General features: G+C 40.7%; 1 protein-coding gene across 1 annotated transcript; it reads right to left on the reverse strand.

The window, feature by feature from the left end:
* Positions 1 to 1,518: 1,518 nt before the first annotated feature.
* On the reverse strand, positions 1,519 to 12,949 carry RSL1D1 (ribosomal L1 domain containing 1). The gene is made up of 9 exons (XM_075285785.1): positions 12,839 to 12,949; positions 9,954 to 10,093; positions 8,048 to 8,186; positions 7,327 to 7,475; positions 7,096 to 7,197; positions 6,923 to 7,016; positions 5,633 to 5,731; positions 4,567 to 4,758; positions 1,519 to 2,280 (listed from the first exon to the last, which is right to left on the reverse strand). Exons 1-9 carry the CDS (start codon positions 12,875 to 12,877, stop codon positions 1,756 to 1,758), a joined length of 1,479 nt encoding a protein of 492 aa, XP_075141886.1. The 5' UTR covers positions 12,878 to 12,949; the 3' UTR covers positions 1,519 to 1,755.
* Positions 12,950 to 17,246: the final 4,297 nt, after the last annotated feature.

Below are 17,246 nucleotides of genomic sequence, written 5' to 3' on the forward strand. Positions count from 1 at the left end.
TGTGCCAGTCTGGGGTTCTTGATCATGAGGATTTTTCTCTTTCTTTTTAGAACTCCTAATTGGAAAGCTTCTTGTATAAGACCATAGTATCTTTCCAGATGTTCTGGGGTGGGGTCTTTCTGTAACCAGATGTAATAGGTAGTGCCTGAGAGTATATTCTCAGCTTCCTGCAGATAAGCAGTTATACAACAAGCCGGACTCGGGTTATAGCTGGTCCACTGTGCGCACGCACTGCGCACTGTGCACACAGTAGACTTTATCAGAAGCAGAGTGTCTACTCAGCGTAAGCAATAATGCACAAAAGTAACCTTCTTGTACTAGTTTTGCAATTATTTTTATGGACTTATGTTTGTATATGTATCTTGTGTATGTCTGTTTTCTTTGTGTGCAATTGGCTAATCTATAAACTCTACTTTTAACCAGGGGTAGGGAACGTACGGCTCTCCAGCTGTTGCAAAACTACAACTCCCAGCATGTATACTTGCTCTGCTGTTCTTGGAACTCCCATGGAAGTGAATGGAGCATGATGGGAGTTGTAGTTTCACAGCAGCTGGAGAGCCGAAGGTTCCCTACCCGTTTTAGACCTTCCCCGGGGAGTTACCCCTTTCATATTTGCCTCTATAAATGTCATTGTGGTAGCTAATCACGAACATTTGCATGCCCTGTTTACACTTAATAAATGAGAGATTAAGCCTTCTTCCATTTTTGACCTGGGTGAGTGCGGTTCCGTTAACTCTAGCTGGTTCTCCATTTTATTCTGTGAATCCTAGGGTCCCAGTTGGGCCTTTCATTCTTTGGGCAATCAGTTGTTGTTGTCTTCTGAGTTGGCTTTGGTATGCTCACCAGGTCCTGCCAGCTTAGAACAGGCTTCCACCACATTTGAGGTTTAATGTCAATCCACCTCTTGTGCTGTTGGTCAGCTGCAAGGCGTTTTCACTTCCCACTCTCTGGGACTGCTTTACTATGTTCCATGATCCAGTGTTTTTTTTCTACAGTGTTTGTATGGGATATGATTAATTCTTATTGACTACAGCGCTACCGTACTTTTCAGCAGGTTATCTGCCAGAAAGTTTGCTGTATGGGTCCCCAGCTTAAAGGGCAAGCAGTGTATACCAATATCTTCATTCTTAGGATCAGTGGGGATCATAGCAGCCAGACACCTTATTCGCGTATACCATCAATTGGCGACATGAGTACTCCCCTTTAAAGAACAAAATCATAGCTAAGTATTGTAAGCCTGATGCTGTGAAGATCTGAATATCAAGAGAACCCCCTCCTCTTTGTTTTTGTACACTGAGGTCTACCATGATATGGCTCCAGTCCCCTATCTTTCAGCTCATTGGTTTGGTCATTTCCAGCTTTTAATGCTTCCATGACTAGCCATGTACCAGCAAGCATAGATGCAGGATGTGACCAGTCTCCTAAACATGGAGATAGGCAGTTTCCCAATGCTTTATTGTCATTCAAACTGCATATGCTGAAGCAAGCTGCAAAAGGGCCAATACTGAAAGGATGTCACTAAGTAGCTTGCAGATATTCTGATAACCATTTTCATAGTAATCTGGTACTGTATACTGATATGAAAGATCATGGCGCTATAATACCAAATAAGGGTTAGTCAAGTCCCATTTAATAACTCAGCTTGATCGATAAAACAGTATAGACAGAAAATATATAAACTTGTAGAGAATGCTCATTAACAAAGATCTGGAAATGTTTAATTAGAATGAAGCCAGGTGATTCATATATCTATCATCATACAGACTGTGGGGTCTTCATTTTCTTTGTCTGCTTCTGTTTTGGTGTCTGAGGTGCTTTTCTGGCCGATTTTGTGAGTTTTGCTGCAGATTTGCTTGGTGTTTTCTTGGGGGTCTTTTTAAGAATGCTGCGCTTGGGTGGAGTCTCCTGCTCTTCAGGTTCCTGGCTTTCTTCAGATGGCAATTCTTTCTTGTGCTTGCTTGGGGTCTTTTTAAGAATGCTGCGCTTGGGTGGAGTCTCCTGTTCTTCAGGTTCCTTGCTCTCTTCTCCAGATGGCAACTCTTTCTTGTGCTTGCTTGGGGTCTTTTTAAGAACGCTACGCTTGGGTGGAGTCTCCTGCTCTTCGGACTCTTTGCTATTTTCTTTAAGTGGCAGTTCTTTTTTAGGCTTGCTTGGGGTCTCTTCACTTTCATCCATTTTGCGCTTCTTAGGTTTAGTTTTTTTAGTGGATGACAAATGCACCTTCTCCTCGGTCTCGCTGCCTTTTTCATCCAGTTTGGATTCTTCCTTAAAACTTGTTTTCTATAAATATAGATCACATATATATGTAATGAATAAATGCAAGTTGTCATCTGGACCTTTGCAGCCCTCCAAATAATGTATATTCAAAGACAAGTGGTAAGCATACATGAAGCCATCAAAATATAAATGTGTTGAAATTATTTATATCATAATAAATCAATTCACCAGATTCCAGCAAATTAAGACTGGTATCTTTGTCTTTTTGTGGAGTTTCACACCAAAGCCAGAAGTAGACCTAGCAGATATGAGTAAGTGACCTTCCAAAGACAGCAAAAACTGGCACAAAGACAAAAACTTTATACCAGCTTTCTGGCATAAAAAGCTTGCAAATCTCAAGACTGCAACTTTTTAAGTGTTAGTTGTGTCAAACTGTCGCAGCTAAAGTTTCTGCGCCACTTTCCCAAAGAAGGGGCATGGCGAGGATATGCTGGCGGTAGGGACATGGGCTTTATCGGTTACACCAGAAAACTGGCACAAATGATGAAAAATCTAGAATAGCTAATAGGAGCACTCTCTGCGGGCACAGGTGATACAAAGACTATCGGTGAAAGAGGCTTCATAAATCTCCCTCAATTTATAACACTGGCCTAATGATTTAAGGAACAAACACACATGGTCGTCTACACTACACTACAGTGCAAATCTGTAGGGGCACAGAGAGGGAACATGCTGAAAAATTGCAAGAAAAGGTAAATTAACATATTAGAAACGCTGCTACACTGCTTGCAACTATTCTGTTTTTAACCCCTTAAGGACCAGGCCATTTTTTGGTTTCGCATTTTCGTTTTTCCCTCCTCACATTTCAAGAGCCATAACTTTTTCATTTTTCAGTTCACAGAGTCACATGATGGCTTATTGTTTGCGGGACAAATTGTACTTTGTAATGGCACCATTCAATATGCTGTGCAATGTACTGGGAAGCTGGAAAAAAATTCAGAATGAGGTGCAATTGGAGAAAAAATGCATTTGCGCCATTTTCTTATGGGTTTAATTTTTACAGCGTTCACTGTTTGGTACAAATGACATGTTACCTGTGTTCTACGTGTCAGTACGAACGCGGTGATACCAAATTTATATAGTATTTGAAATGTTTTGATACTTTTAAAAAAATGATAAACTTTGCAAAATAGAAAAAAAATTTTGTGTCATCATGTTCTAACACCTGTAACTTTTTCATATTTCCATGTATGGAGATGGGTGCGGTGTCTTTTTATGCGGAACAAGATGACGTTTCTATTGATACCATTTGGGGAAAGATCTGATGGTTTGATCACTTTTTATTCAATTTTTTATAGCAGGCAAAGTGTTGAAAAAAACGCTTTTTGGCTGTTTTTATTTTTTTTTGCCGCTACGCCGTTCGCAGTACGGGATAAATGTTTTAATATTCTAATAGTTCGGGCATTTTGGTGCGCGGGGATACCTAATATGTTTATGTTTAATGTTCTTTAATTACTTTTATAGCTAATCTAGGGAAAGGGGGGTGATTTGAACTTTTTTTAATACTTTTAAAAACTTTTTTTTTTCTTCTGTTACATTTATGATCAGACCCCTTAGGTACCTTGAAACCTAGGGGGTCTGATCGCTCATACTATTCACTGCAATACTACAGTATTGCAGTGAATAGCAAAATCCCAGCACTTCTATTAGACGATGCCTCTGGCATCGTCTAATAGATCTCGTGCAGAGACAAGCCTGGAAGCCTTCAATAGGCTTCCGGCTGTCATAGCAACCGATCACCGCCCTCATGTGACGTTCAGGAGGGCGGCGATCGGCGAAACATGGCGGCGCCCATGCCGCCGGCGCCGTTTACACACTGCGGTCACGTTTGACCGCAGTGTGTAAAGGGTTAACAGCAGCGATCGGCTCGGGCACCGACCGCTGCTGTTAGTGGCAGGTCCTGGCTGTATTATACAGCCGGCATCTGCCGTGTATGGAGCGAGCTCAGCGTGTGAGCTCGCTCCATACATCCCCATGCGACCCATGACGTACAGTTACGTCAAGGGTCGCTAAGGGGTTAACCTTTATACTGCTGCAACTTAAATGAGTATTCCATCTCATACATTTATGGTATGCCATCAGGATATGCTATAAATGCCCAATAGATGGAGGTCCCAAACTAAAGGTTTATAACTTGACTTTTCAGAAACAAAGTTTAGTGAGGGACAACATGGGACGGTCATTACTTGATTCTGCGCATGATGAGGCCAGTTTAGGGTGAAAATACCAGGTGCCTTTTAGGTAAACCTAGGAAAAAACTGACAGGGCTTGGCAGGAATAAACACTTGCCTTTTTCTTCTTTGAACTGCTGGTTCCCTGAATAGGAACCAGTTGAGGGATTTCCTCCTCGGCATCCTCTGGCTCATTTTGCTCTGTAGCTGGATCTTTCTCCTCAATTAGTTGATCCTCATCTTTTTCAGAGTCTGCAGTTTCTGGTTTGCTCTTTTTGACAGGTGACTTTTTTTTCTTCTTTTCCACTTTCTTTAAATTGAGAAGAAATGTTACTTTAGCAATAAAAACAAGAGAAAGCCATTACAACCTTTAAGCTTCACATACTACAACATGGCAACATACTTAAAAGTGGGAGGTGGAGGTCTCCCAATTGTTCATTGTAATGTGCTGCTATTTTGTACTTTTAAAGGGTAGCTACAAAGATCTATGATCACCAAGAGACTGTTCAATAAGTGACTTAACATCCTTCACTCTAACTGTGCATACAGAGATAGCTGTCAATCACTGATAGGACCGCTTCCTTGACTCTACAGCAAAGAAAGGGCAGAGATTTCAGTAGATAAAATATAAAATTTACTGAATATTTCCACAGAACACTGTATATCAATCGGTTCAGCTTCTCCTGCTCTATAATTTAAAGGTTTCATTTACCTTACCTTGCTGTTTTCAAGTCAGCTCCCATAATTCAAGTAACTATGAAAGAGGAGGCTGTGCAACCCAGGGGAGAAGGTCTTGTTCCAATATCATGACTTGGGGTTGATACCAGCTTGCAACCCCCGATTCATTTTTCTCAGAGATTATAAAACATAGTCTTATGTATGCTTATAAAGATGTAGCTGTATACAGATGTAGTAGAGTTAACTTGAACTTATGCAACCGGTTAAACATTTTCCAATGACTTTTCATTGTTCATTGTGTTGTCTTCAGTGATAAGTTATCACCTTGCAGCAGCCTAACCGATTGTAGAATTTCAGGTTAACTCTGCTACATCTGTACACAGTTCCTATACTTCAACTATATTTTCAACAGGTAGTATAGGTAGAAACTGAGATCTTGGTGCCAAATGAAAGCTGAGAATCTCATCTTTCATATGACTTAAGAACCACATTAGAACCATACTCACCATACGCAATTCTTTTAGACTGTCAAAGGAGGAGTTGTAGATGGGCAGAGCCACAGATGACTGGGTTTTCAGATGAAGAACTTTTACGTTTGTCCATTTCTGAAAAGAAACTCTTTAATTCCCATTACTGAATTCTCACTATCAAGAGGGAATATATAGAATTGCTATAGAATTTCTGAATACTTGTAAACTTCTGAATGACTATTACACACTGTAAACTGGTTATACATTACAGGCAAAAGTGACAATGAGTTTTCTCATTTCAGTCCACATTTAGGATGAATTCACATAAGGGCGGGTTCACATCTGCGCCCCAGTCTCCGTTTATACAGGTTTCCGTTTCCAGTCCGAAACTAGGTAGGAAACAGTAACATGCAGGCATTTTTCAAACCCATTCATTTCATTTTTTATTTTTTTTTTTAACTGGACACAAAGTTGGACATGCAGGACTTTGTGTCCGGTTTTAAAAAAAACGGTTTCGCCGCGGAGAGCACAAAACGCTCACTGGCGCTCACAGCCGGACCCTGAAAAAGACTCTGAAAAAGCTGAGGATCAAGTAATTGAGGAGAAAGATCCAGCTACAGAGCAAAATGAGCCAGAGGATGCCGAGGACGGGCGAAACGCGTAGAGGCGTTATCCGGGGCCCCAGTGTTGAGACCTTGATCTTGCTTTTCCACACACCATGGCTACAGGTATATGATTTGCTCTCCTATCTATGGGATGATGCACTTTCCTTGTAGTAGATATACTATAGTGTTATATATTTAAGGTTTGCTTGTCTAGCGCATATTATGTGGTAATATTTCTTCAGCTAAGACTTATTCTTATCTATATTATCTTCATAACACTATATGGTTGGCACCTTGTTACTACTCTATACTATTGTCTTTATATGGGTTTATATAAATGACTGGTGGTGCCCCCTACTAAAGGATTTACTGATACATGTTGTGTGGTCACATATTAAATTGTATGTATAGCTATAATATTTATTGACTTATTACTTTAATCAAATTAATTGCCTACATACATATTATTCTACTTGGTCGGTTCTCTGGTGTTATTTGTCTTATGTCGGCTATTTCCATCTGCCCTGCTGAATGAACTGTTTTATTATTTATCAATACAAATTATATTATTTTATGATTTTGGATGCAGGTTATATTTATTCTTTTGGCCATTGGTCTATGGTGTTTTCAAATATACTTGAACTATCCAGCAGATTTGGACTAGATACATACAATGAAAAGATAACTCAACTACACACTTATGTGAATAGGATAAACCTACCATTGGCAACTTCTCAGCTAGGACCTGAGAAACTTTAAGTATGTTTTCAACAATTTCTTCCACCTTCATGGCGGTGTGACCCACACGTACGGTACTGCAAGAAGAAAATAAATCAATAGATAGAAGTCATGATCTTAACCTGCTACCTAATAAAGGTCAGGTGCCCAACTTACTAGCAGCATCCTTTGTTAGTAATATGTAGCTGTGTTCCCTGGATATAGCGGTTCAGTTCAGCAGCGAGTTTCTTGTTCTTTAGATCGACAGACAGTGGCTCTCTGTACATAGAGAAAATATTGCATAAATATATCAGAATCTCCTGACAGAACCTGGCATGAGCCTTGATTTTTTATTTTACTGCTGATGTGAAAGCAAAGGAAAAATACATCACACAGTTCTCAACTTACTTCTTCTCTTTATAGAAGTGTTTTCCAATATGAGATGGAAGGAGTCGGCGGATTCTGGCATCAGCAAGAAAAAGATCAAAACTGCCAAGCAACCGGAGCTTTGCTTCGTATGGTTTGTATTCTTTTTTCATTTTCTTTAGTGGGATGATCTGTCAACACAGATTAGAATTAATACAGAAAATGTTATTTTATCCAATACAATACGTTGAAATTAACTCCTTGATGGCATCATTTCTTTACATGCCCTGTGAATGTGTGCTGGGACAATATGGCAAAGGGTCGAGAGCTGAGCCCCTGTCAACTGGTGCGGTGCAAGCTATGTTATACAGCAGATACAGTCCCTGAGTCATAGTTCAGATCATGGCAGTTTAGCCACTTAGATGTTGTGGTCGATTGTGGCATTAACGCTGTTACATTTCATAATGGCCAGCACCGTTAAAAAATCGATCACTATCTGCAACTTAACATTGTGTGATGATTATTGTCATGAAGGCTCCCAGTACTGCAAAAGAAGTGCCATGTGTGTGCGCGTGTATATATGTGTATATATATGTGTGTGTATATATATATATATATATATATATATATATATATATTGCAATTATTAAGGATAAAACAACTGCAGGTTCAACCCACACTATCTAGATACTTCTTAAATAAAAGTTTTAATTGCATAAAGAAAACAATAAAAATACAAATTCACTAGAAAACATCCATTTACCTCAGTTATTTGTGTGACTCCATTTTGATTAAGCAATTTTCTGTAAAACTTTTCTGTCTGTTCAGTGGACATGTTTGGTTCATCCTTAGTGAAGAGGCAGACGTCACATGTATCAGGTCGAATCCCATGAGGAAGGGGACTGCAAGAAAAATGCACATGGTATGCCATGTTAAGAACTTCACAAGGACTGGGATCAGAGTGTATAACATTTTCACAAACCATATGCTAGGAATACACAATACCTATAGACAATCATAGGCAAAAATAGATCCACTTTTGTTTAGCGTTTGTCTTAACCCCCCAACAGTCAAATTAAAATGGCAAAATTCCCTCTTTTTTTGTAAACGGCCTTTTTCTTGTGGCCGGCAGGCATGCGCAGTCGGCTTTGCCCTAGGCCTAGAAGTTAGAAGACACTGCCAGAAGAAGATGCGGTGAAGACCTCGTTCCAGACGAAGATGGAGGCGGCGCTGGAGAGTTCTCTGGCAGCATTGGGGACGCCGCTGTTTGAGCGCTGGGGCCTGCCCCCCAGTGCTGCAAAAGAACTCTTTTACATACCGACAAAAACCGGGATTTTAGGCGAACAAGAGCGGAGAAGACAACGAAAGGTAGAAGAAGAATAGCCTTTCTTAAGGCTATTCCGATGTGTTAGTTAGAAAAAAAGGGTTTGAAAGATAGTATCCCTTTAAAACAAGTCCAAGATTGCGACTTAAGCCCCTTCAGCCTTGGTTAGAGCAGTTTAAGTGACTGTTCCATTTGCTGAATGTCTCCTGCTCATGGTAAACTGCAATCTAGTTTGCGCAAACTCCTACAGCAGAACATGTTCAAAACTGTCAGGAGAATAAAAAGGCAGTGCCAAATGCTCCAAAATAAATAGCCTCAAAGCAGAGAATGTGATAAAATAACTAAGTCACCTGGTAAATCCCGGTCATTCTGAAGGTTCCCACAGACCTTTGTTAAAGGTCTGGGACTTTACTACTGTTGGACCCCCAGTGAAAATATATATCAGTAGAGGTACAACTAATGTCACCACAGTTGCTTAAAGCTCCTCATTACCAGGTACAGAGCCATACAATCTGTAATGGATGTGCCTATTATTCAACGAAGAGGCTGCAGAACTCACCAAAGGGCCACCAACATACAAGTAGCTGATCACAGGGGTGTCAAGGATTAGACCCTAGCAATCTGATATTGATGACCTAATTGAAAGAATAGGCCATCAATACTAAAGTCCCAGCACATCCTCACTGCAAGGCCCATGGGGTTCACAGGGGAAGGGGTTACCAGATGGGTGGTGATTACTCTATCATAATCCCTGCAAGGAGTTTGTATGTTCTCCCCATGTTTGTGTGGATTTCCTCCCATTCTACAAAGACATACTAATAAGAAAAATAAAAAATGTACATTGTGATCCCTATATGGGGCTCACAATCTACTAAAAAAATAAATAAATGCTGAAGTACGGTAACTCCTTCACGGTTTACGTCCAACACTGCCCGTTTCACAGCGGCTGTACAGTGTCATTACAGCTTTATCTCATATAAGTGAAAGCTGTTATTATATTGCATGGCCACTATGAGACAAATCGGTGCCAACGTAAATCAGTAGGGGCTCTGGATTTCAAATCAGACCTCCACTGATATTTTATTAATAACCTAAGGACAGATCATCAATTTTAAAAAAAAATAAAATAAAAAATCATGACAACCCCTTTAATGTATATAAATACTGAGTCAGCCACCATTGCAGAATGGAGAAACATCTAATTTCTTGGATACCATGACATATTGGGCAGAAAAACATGGTGGCTGCGAATAAACAAAGGAAGTTACGCCCCAGCAGCAATTTTATTTTCTGGTTATGAGTCCACTCTATATCCAAATAAGCAAAAGTAACCACGTGAGCTTACATTCTAATGACTTGTGACTTGGATGGAATCCTCCATACAGTAACCATTAATGATATCCGGTCGTGTTCATTTAAGAGTAAGGAATTGGCATTCTTTCTGGTTTTCTGGTACGCGAGTAGGGCCTTGATGGCCTTCTTAACCTAAAAATAGTAAAGAAAAAGATTGTGTTGACATTTGCTTTAAGCAGGATCTAATGTTAAGCAGTATAATTCAGCAAAAAAGAGCCAGGGTGGCTGCAACAGTGGCAATTGGTATTAATGGAGGTGTGAATGAGATGCTACAGACTGTGCAGTGAGGAAGTAGTACTATTGTATTGTGTGCGGTTCTCAAGCTATAGCCTTAAGGCACAGCACTCATGGTCATAGGGGCTCCAAGCTTGCTGTATTATATAGCTCTATAAACATAGTGTGGTGTACAGCGGATAGTACATAACCCTTAACTGTTTTGACTTTCTTAAACTTAACCCCTTTTTGCCACGGGCATTTTTCAATTTTCGTATTTGACTCCCCTCCTTCCAAATCCCATAACTTTTTTTTATTTTTCCACTCTCAGAGCCATATGAGGTCTTAATGTTTGCAGGACAAATTTTTCTTCATGTTACCATTAATTGTTCTGTACAATGTACTGGGAAGCTGGGGAAAAAATTCAGAATGGGGTGGATTTGAAGAAAAAGTGCATTTGTGTGACCTTTCTTACGGGCTTCGGTTTTACGGCGTTCACTGTGCAGCCAAAATGACATGTCCCCTGTATTCTATGTTTCGGTACGGTTCCAGGGATTCAAAATTTATATGGTTTTATTTACATTTTAATCCCTTAATAAAAATCCAAAACAGTGTTAAATCTTTTTTTTCTAAAAGTCGCCAACATTCTGACACCAGTAACTTTTTTATATTTCCGTGTACAGGGATGCATACGGCTTTTTTTTTTTTTGTTTGAAGGGCCAGATGTACTTTTTCAATTATACCATTTTGAGGAATTGCTTTTACTTTGATCACTTAATTAAATTTTTTTATCAGAGGCAAAACAGTGAAAAAACCGTCGGTTTGGCACTTTTTTTCCAGCTACGGTGTTTATCGTACGTGAAAAATATTTATATAGATTTGTAGAGCGGGCGTTTTCAGACACAGGGATACCTAATTTTTACGTGTTCCACAGTATTTAAGTACTTTTATATGTGTTCTAGGGAAAGGGGGAGTGATTTGAACTTTTAATATTTTTAAGTTAATTTTTTATTTATTTAAATACCGGAGCTTCTATTGCAGGCTACATAGAGTAGCCTGCAATAGAACAAATAGAATGACAGGCCGGAGAGCCTTCATGAGGCTCCCGGCTGTCATAGCAACATGTTACTGGCCCCGGAGCTTAATCCAAGTACCTGTGAACACAGGGAAAATGGCGGCGCCCACGTTCCTTCAGGAAAATGGTGCTTCGGTCAGCTTTGACCATGGCACCAAAGGGGTTAATGCCCATGATTAGTGCAGGGTGTCTACTGCATAATACAACAGACATCGGGCAGCCACCGTAATAGTACAAGAAACTACAAAATAGTAACAAGATAAGAGACAATACTATTATCCAATACTAATCCTAATATTGTCAATACTGTGATTAGGATAAGAGACAACTATAATCCATATTCGTAGGTATTATCCACCTTTTCAAAATTGATAGTCTATTCGTAAAGACTTGCTGGCCAACCTTTGACTATATGTCTGGGAAGGGGCCATTTAACTCTGCAAGGACATACCTTTACATCCTTGCAGTGTTAATGATAAGGCCATCAGGGATCAGTAGTGACATAATTAAGCAGTTAGCCATAATCTGGGGGAGTGTAATCTGTGATCCCATTAATGCCTCCTGACACAATTCTAAGGTATTGATGAATTTCTATGGCAGCCAGTTTCCTCTTCAGGCTATGCCTAAAAGTACTGCAATGTATTAATGAAGCAATCGCATAAGGGGTATTCCAGTTACAACAAGGTACCACCATCCTTTGCTATTTTTATCGGTAGGTGTCCCATCACTGGGACTGCCAGCAATCTCAAGAACCAGTGTATTTTGCATCCCAGTTACGACCAGGGAGCACCACTTCTTATATTTGAATGGGGACCACCAGAGATAGCTGAGTAAGCAATCAGCTTTCCCCATTCAAATGGAAGGAGGGGTGTGCGCTGTACAGCCAGGCACCCTGGTCATAATTAAAAGTGCAAAACACCCCTGGTTTAAGAGATCAGTGGGGGCTCCAACAGTGTGACAACCACAGATCAACAAGTTACTGTCTTACTTTTTATTTTAACCACATTAGGACAGGTGGACCTCTGTTACATACATCACTGATATAATAAGTAACTGCATTGCAGTGAACTGTACACTAACAGGCAGCTGCCATGACACATACTCTGGCCAAACAGGCCTCAGTACATGGCAGACATGGAGGCTGCGTTTATATACCCAGTGGTAGATTATTAATATCAATATCCGATGGCTCCACCACTTGGATTCACCAATCACAAGAATAGGGGACCCTAACCTACACAACTACAGTAGGTATGTGAATAGAGTGGCGGGCACGCCTGTATGGTGCTGCTCTTTATAATGACTATGGGGCTGACAGACCTTGTGTCCTTCTATCTCCAGCAAGCCCATAGGCTGCCAATAGAGCAGCACTCGCAGTTCACATACAGCTTGAGAGATCAGAGACATTTGCCTCTTAGCCTGTATCTATGGTATGAACCAGGGAGAGGGCAACGGGTGCTCTATGATACGTATGCCATCCCTTGTCATGTATTTGCCTCCACCTTGAATATACATGCCCATAAGGTGGCCATTGCTGACAGCACATCCCACATATCAGGGCTCTGCTCAAGGCCTTCCACCCTTCTCACCTGATCGCTGTCCACTCCATGCTGCACGGTCTCTGCCATCTTCCCCGATACACGTGTGAGTATAGGAAGCAGTGCGCATGCGCATCCGTTCCGCAACAAATGTAACTTTATTAGTTCTTTCAAGAATTCTACGTCGCACAGGAAGTGTCGCATGTCTCAATGCCACGTGACTGAGACTACAGCTGACTAAAGCGGAAGTGCGTGATGCTGGAGGTGGGGCAAATAGGAGGGCAGAAACAGGAATGTGATAGGCCTGCTGCCTAACTACGTCACTTTCTTGTGGTGCATCGACCATAGGTGGCGCAAGTGAACAAATATACTGCAATAATATAGAGGGCAGCATAACAGAGGCACTGTCTCCCTATTTACATCTTGGGAGACAGATTTGCAATAATACAGGGAATAGGCTATTTCAGTGCCGCATGGATGGAGATCATGCACACTCAGATGTTCTAAGTGCCGCACTACATGCCCATGGCTGTCTTACACATAGGAGGTGTATATAGAGTTTATGTAAAACACCATGGAATTAATGGTGCTATATAAATAAACAATAATAATAATAAAATTCTACAGCACTGTACATCATACACAACCTCTCAGGCACCACTAACCTATCAGGGTGTTCAGTATGTTTCTGAAGGAAACACAAATAAACATGGGGCAGAAAATACACATTCTGTGCAGAGGTTTTGATTGGTCAGATTTAAACCCAGAGCAACAGCGCTGTAAGGGTCAATTCACACGGAGGTTTTAATGGGAGGCTTTTTTTTTTTGAAGGTGTATTCAGTGTCAAAATCCTCACCAAAAAAATTCTTGTGAACTGACCCCTAGGCAACAATGCAAACCACATCTATAAGCCAAAGGTTAAACATGGACCGGTCTGTAGAAGACATGCTGCAGCAGAATTGTGCCCATACCCATAATAGACATGCTAAAGATTCTAGACACTTTGGGGCAGATTTATTAAGACTAGCATGTCATATACCAGTCTTAATAAAGGTCCCAAATAGTGCAAGGTGTGCCTGAATAATCAAGAGGCTCTGGCCTATTAACATGGCAGATGCATACCTGTGCACCAGTATGGAAGTCTACACTAGTCAGGAACTGGCATGTCATTTTTTTTGTATGAGCCTAAGGCCCCACGTAGCGCGCTGCAGCCGTAAAGCAATGGGGGAAAAACGTGGAGGAAACACATCATGGTTTTTCCCGCAACATTTTTCACAAAAAGTTTGCAGAGTTTAGCTCTGCAGACTTTCTGCTTCAATTATACCTATGCTGAAAACACCAGCGCTTCCATAAGTATAATTGACATGCTACAATTTACAAAAATGCAACAGTTTTTTTTTTAAAATCACAGCATTCCCGCTGAGGCTATTTTTCAGGAATGTGTGGATGGAATTAGCAAGACTCCCATCCACTTTGCAAGTATGCTGTGGCAAAATTGTGACACTTACACTACATGGGGCCGTGTCCTAACACCAGAACATTGGTGTGCATGATAGTAAATATGTCAGTAGGACACATGCGTTTGCCCCACATTATCCACATTCACAGAAGTGGCTATTGTGGCACAGACAGGGGATATGGCGTGTCATTCTACACAAGAAAACTGTCAAACATGTTGATGACTTCCCCCTTGTAGAGCAGATTAACGAATACTGTAACTTTTAGACATTGCAAAATAAGGCTAGGTTCACACCTGTGCTGGACCACTAAAACAGCGGTTACCCGTGGACATCTTAATGGGGTCTGATTTTACGCTGAATTATGTGTAGAGAGATCTCATTGCAGGATTTTTGTCTCCACAATTTAAGCAGAATCTGGGATGGAGATAAGCTAACGCTAGTGCAAGCCTAGTGTTAGTCAACTTAGCTTCTGACAAATTTGGCGCATTTTCTAGAACAGTTTTGCATGTCAGAACCACCTGGAAGGAAATGTGTAGAAACTGTTAGGGTAGGTTCACACGGGGATTTTTGGACTGGATTTTGACTCAGAATCCAGTCCAAAAAAAACACCTCCCCTTGACTTCAATAGGAGCCATTCACTTTATTCTGCTAGTGGTTTTGTGCCACTCGCAGAAAAAAGAAGTGACCTGGAGCAACACGGTGGCTCAGTGGTTAGCACTGCAGCCTTGCAACGCTAGAGTCCTGGGTTCAAATCCTGCCAGGAACAACATCTGCAAGTTTATATGTTCTCCCTGTATATGCGTGGATTTCCTGCCATTCTACAAAGATATACTGATAGGAAAAAGCTTGTCACTGGTCTTACGTGCGCTACACATTGAAATCAATGGGTTATAAAGCCTCCCATTGATTTCAATGTGTAGCATGCTCCCATCCACTTTCTAGCAACAGAAAGGGAGCAACGCTGCAGCATTCTGGTATAGCCACTATACAGTGGACAGACCGTTCTGCTCCAGCCTACTTCCCTGTATTGATTGCAACACAGCAGCAAAATAAATAGTGCTGAAATAGACATTTGATGAATGCCAAGTAGTAATATGAACGTCTTTGATTTCTAATTTCCCTGTAATTTTACAAATATATGACCACAGTTTGCCACCAACATAATATAATGTTGCAAGAAAACACTCAGAATTCTCAGTATAAGTATGCATTAAGGTTACAAAGTTACATTCAACATAGGCGAGTATGCTTGCTCACTACCACTATTCTTTACACCTCCCAGGGCCTCCACAGGGGTTCGTTAACCCCTTTAAGGGGGCGTTCACACTACCGTTGGGGTCTGCTCAGCAGTGTCCGTGGCTATTGTCCATACCATTCATTTCAATGGGATTTTATCTTGTGTCCTTTTGTGTCCGTTTTTTCAAGCGGATAATTAAAAAATGCTACATGCAGGACTTTTCTGTCAGCGGATACCAACGGTAGTGTGAACCCTACCTAACAATACTATTTGTGAAAAGATGTTTTATAATCGGGAGGTAAGCCTTAACCCCTTCCCGCCACAGGGGTTTTTATTTTTCCACTGTTTGCAGGATAAATTTTTATTCATGGTAGTACCATTAATTACTCTGTACAATGTACTGGGAAGCTTGGGGGGGAATCAGAATGGGACAAATGTGAAGAAAAAGTGCATTTGTGCGACTTTTACAGGCCTCGTTTTTACGGCATTTACGGTGCGCCTGTATTCTGTGTTTCGATACAATCCCGGGGATGCCAAATTTATATGGTCTTATTTACATTTTAACCCTTTAACAAAAATCCAAAACACTGCCTTTTTTTTTCTCTTAAAGTCACCATAATCTGACACCTGTAACTTTGTTATACTTCAATGTACAGGGATGCATAGGGCGTCTTTTTTTTGCTGGACCAGGTTGTCTTTTTAGTTATAAAATTTTGGGGAATTGCTATTGCTTTGATCGCTTTTTATCTGAGGCAAAACAGTGGGGAAAAAAAAAGGGGGTTCTTTGGAAAATAAAAGCAGCAGCTTAGTTGGTCATACCCTTATGTAATAACTAAGATTCATTTTTGTAATGCCGCTTTTATCAGTTTCCAAAATGACTCACTAAAGAAGTGCGAAACTAACAGAGTCCCATTGCTGTGAAAGATCTACAAATTTTAGAAGATAATAGTCCTGTGCATCTACAGGACAGGAACACCCAGTGTCTGTAGGCCGGGCACTCCTGAGTTAGTATCTGTACTTCATGATCGTTCTGCCTGTATGGTAATAAAAATCTATTCTCCATCTGTTGACTTCCTGGTGAGCCTGTGATAGACTTGTGCTATGAACAGCAGGAAATCTGAGGCAGAGAAGGCAGCAGCCCAAACCAATGACTGGACAGGAGGTGCATCTAAGACTATCAGTCACCGTAGCGGCAATGTAGATGTACTAGTCAGAGGTCACTGCTGTAACTCTGTATCTAAGTAATGGCAAGTACTAAGCAAGCAAAGCCCTGACTGTGGCAAAATGTTAGTGTAGCAAAAGAGAAAAAATACATTGTGGTAAAAGTGACGCATGCTTAAAAACAATAAATGATTTCTGTCTTTTAAAAAAGGAAGACATCCCAAGTAAGACATTCCATAGTTGGCTCAATTGGGGATGGATTTGTGAAAACCTATCAATACATACAGATGTAGCAGTTATACCAAATTTACACAACTGGCTAAACTGCTGCAGTGCGATCTTATCACAAAAGACTACAAAACCAGCCAAGTCATTACAAATACTAGTTTGTTGCCTTCTGTGATAAGACAGCACACTGCAGCAGTTTAATAAGCTGAAGTTCAGGTTCACTCTGCTACATCCGTGTATCACATTACAGTTAGTCTGAAGTAAAAACCAAGTCCACATCTTTGCTGACATAATAAAATTTATTTCCATTTCATGCATTACGGCAGCTACAAGAGTAATCATTTGAAACTGAAGGACAACAGCTTTCTCTGGT

Source organism: Leptodactylus fuscus, chromosome 8, assembly GCF_031893055.1.
Source record: "Leptodactylus fuscus isolate aLepFus1 chromosome 8, aLepFus1.hap2, whole genome shotgun sequence".
Lineage (NCBI taxonomy): Eukaryota > Metazoa > Chordata > Amphibia > Anura > Leptodactylidae > Leptodactylus > Leptodactylus fuscus.

Coding starts and splice junctions, on each gene's coding strand:
- RSL1D1 (XM_075285785.1), bottom strand. CDS start 12,877: ATGGCAGAGACCGTGCAGCATGGAGTGGACAGCGATCAG. Junction 10,094..12,838: donor ATGGAGTGGACAGCGATCAG/GTGAGAAGGGTG, acceptor TACTATTTTTAG/GTTAAGAAGGCCATCAAGGC. Junction 7,198..7,326: donor CACTTCTATAAAGAGAAGAA/GTAAGTTGAGAA, acceptor CTCTATGTACAG/AGAGCCACTGTCTGTCGATC.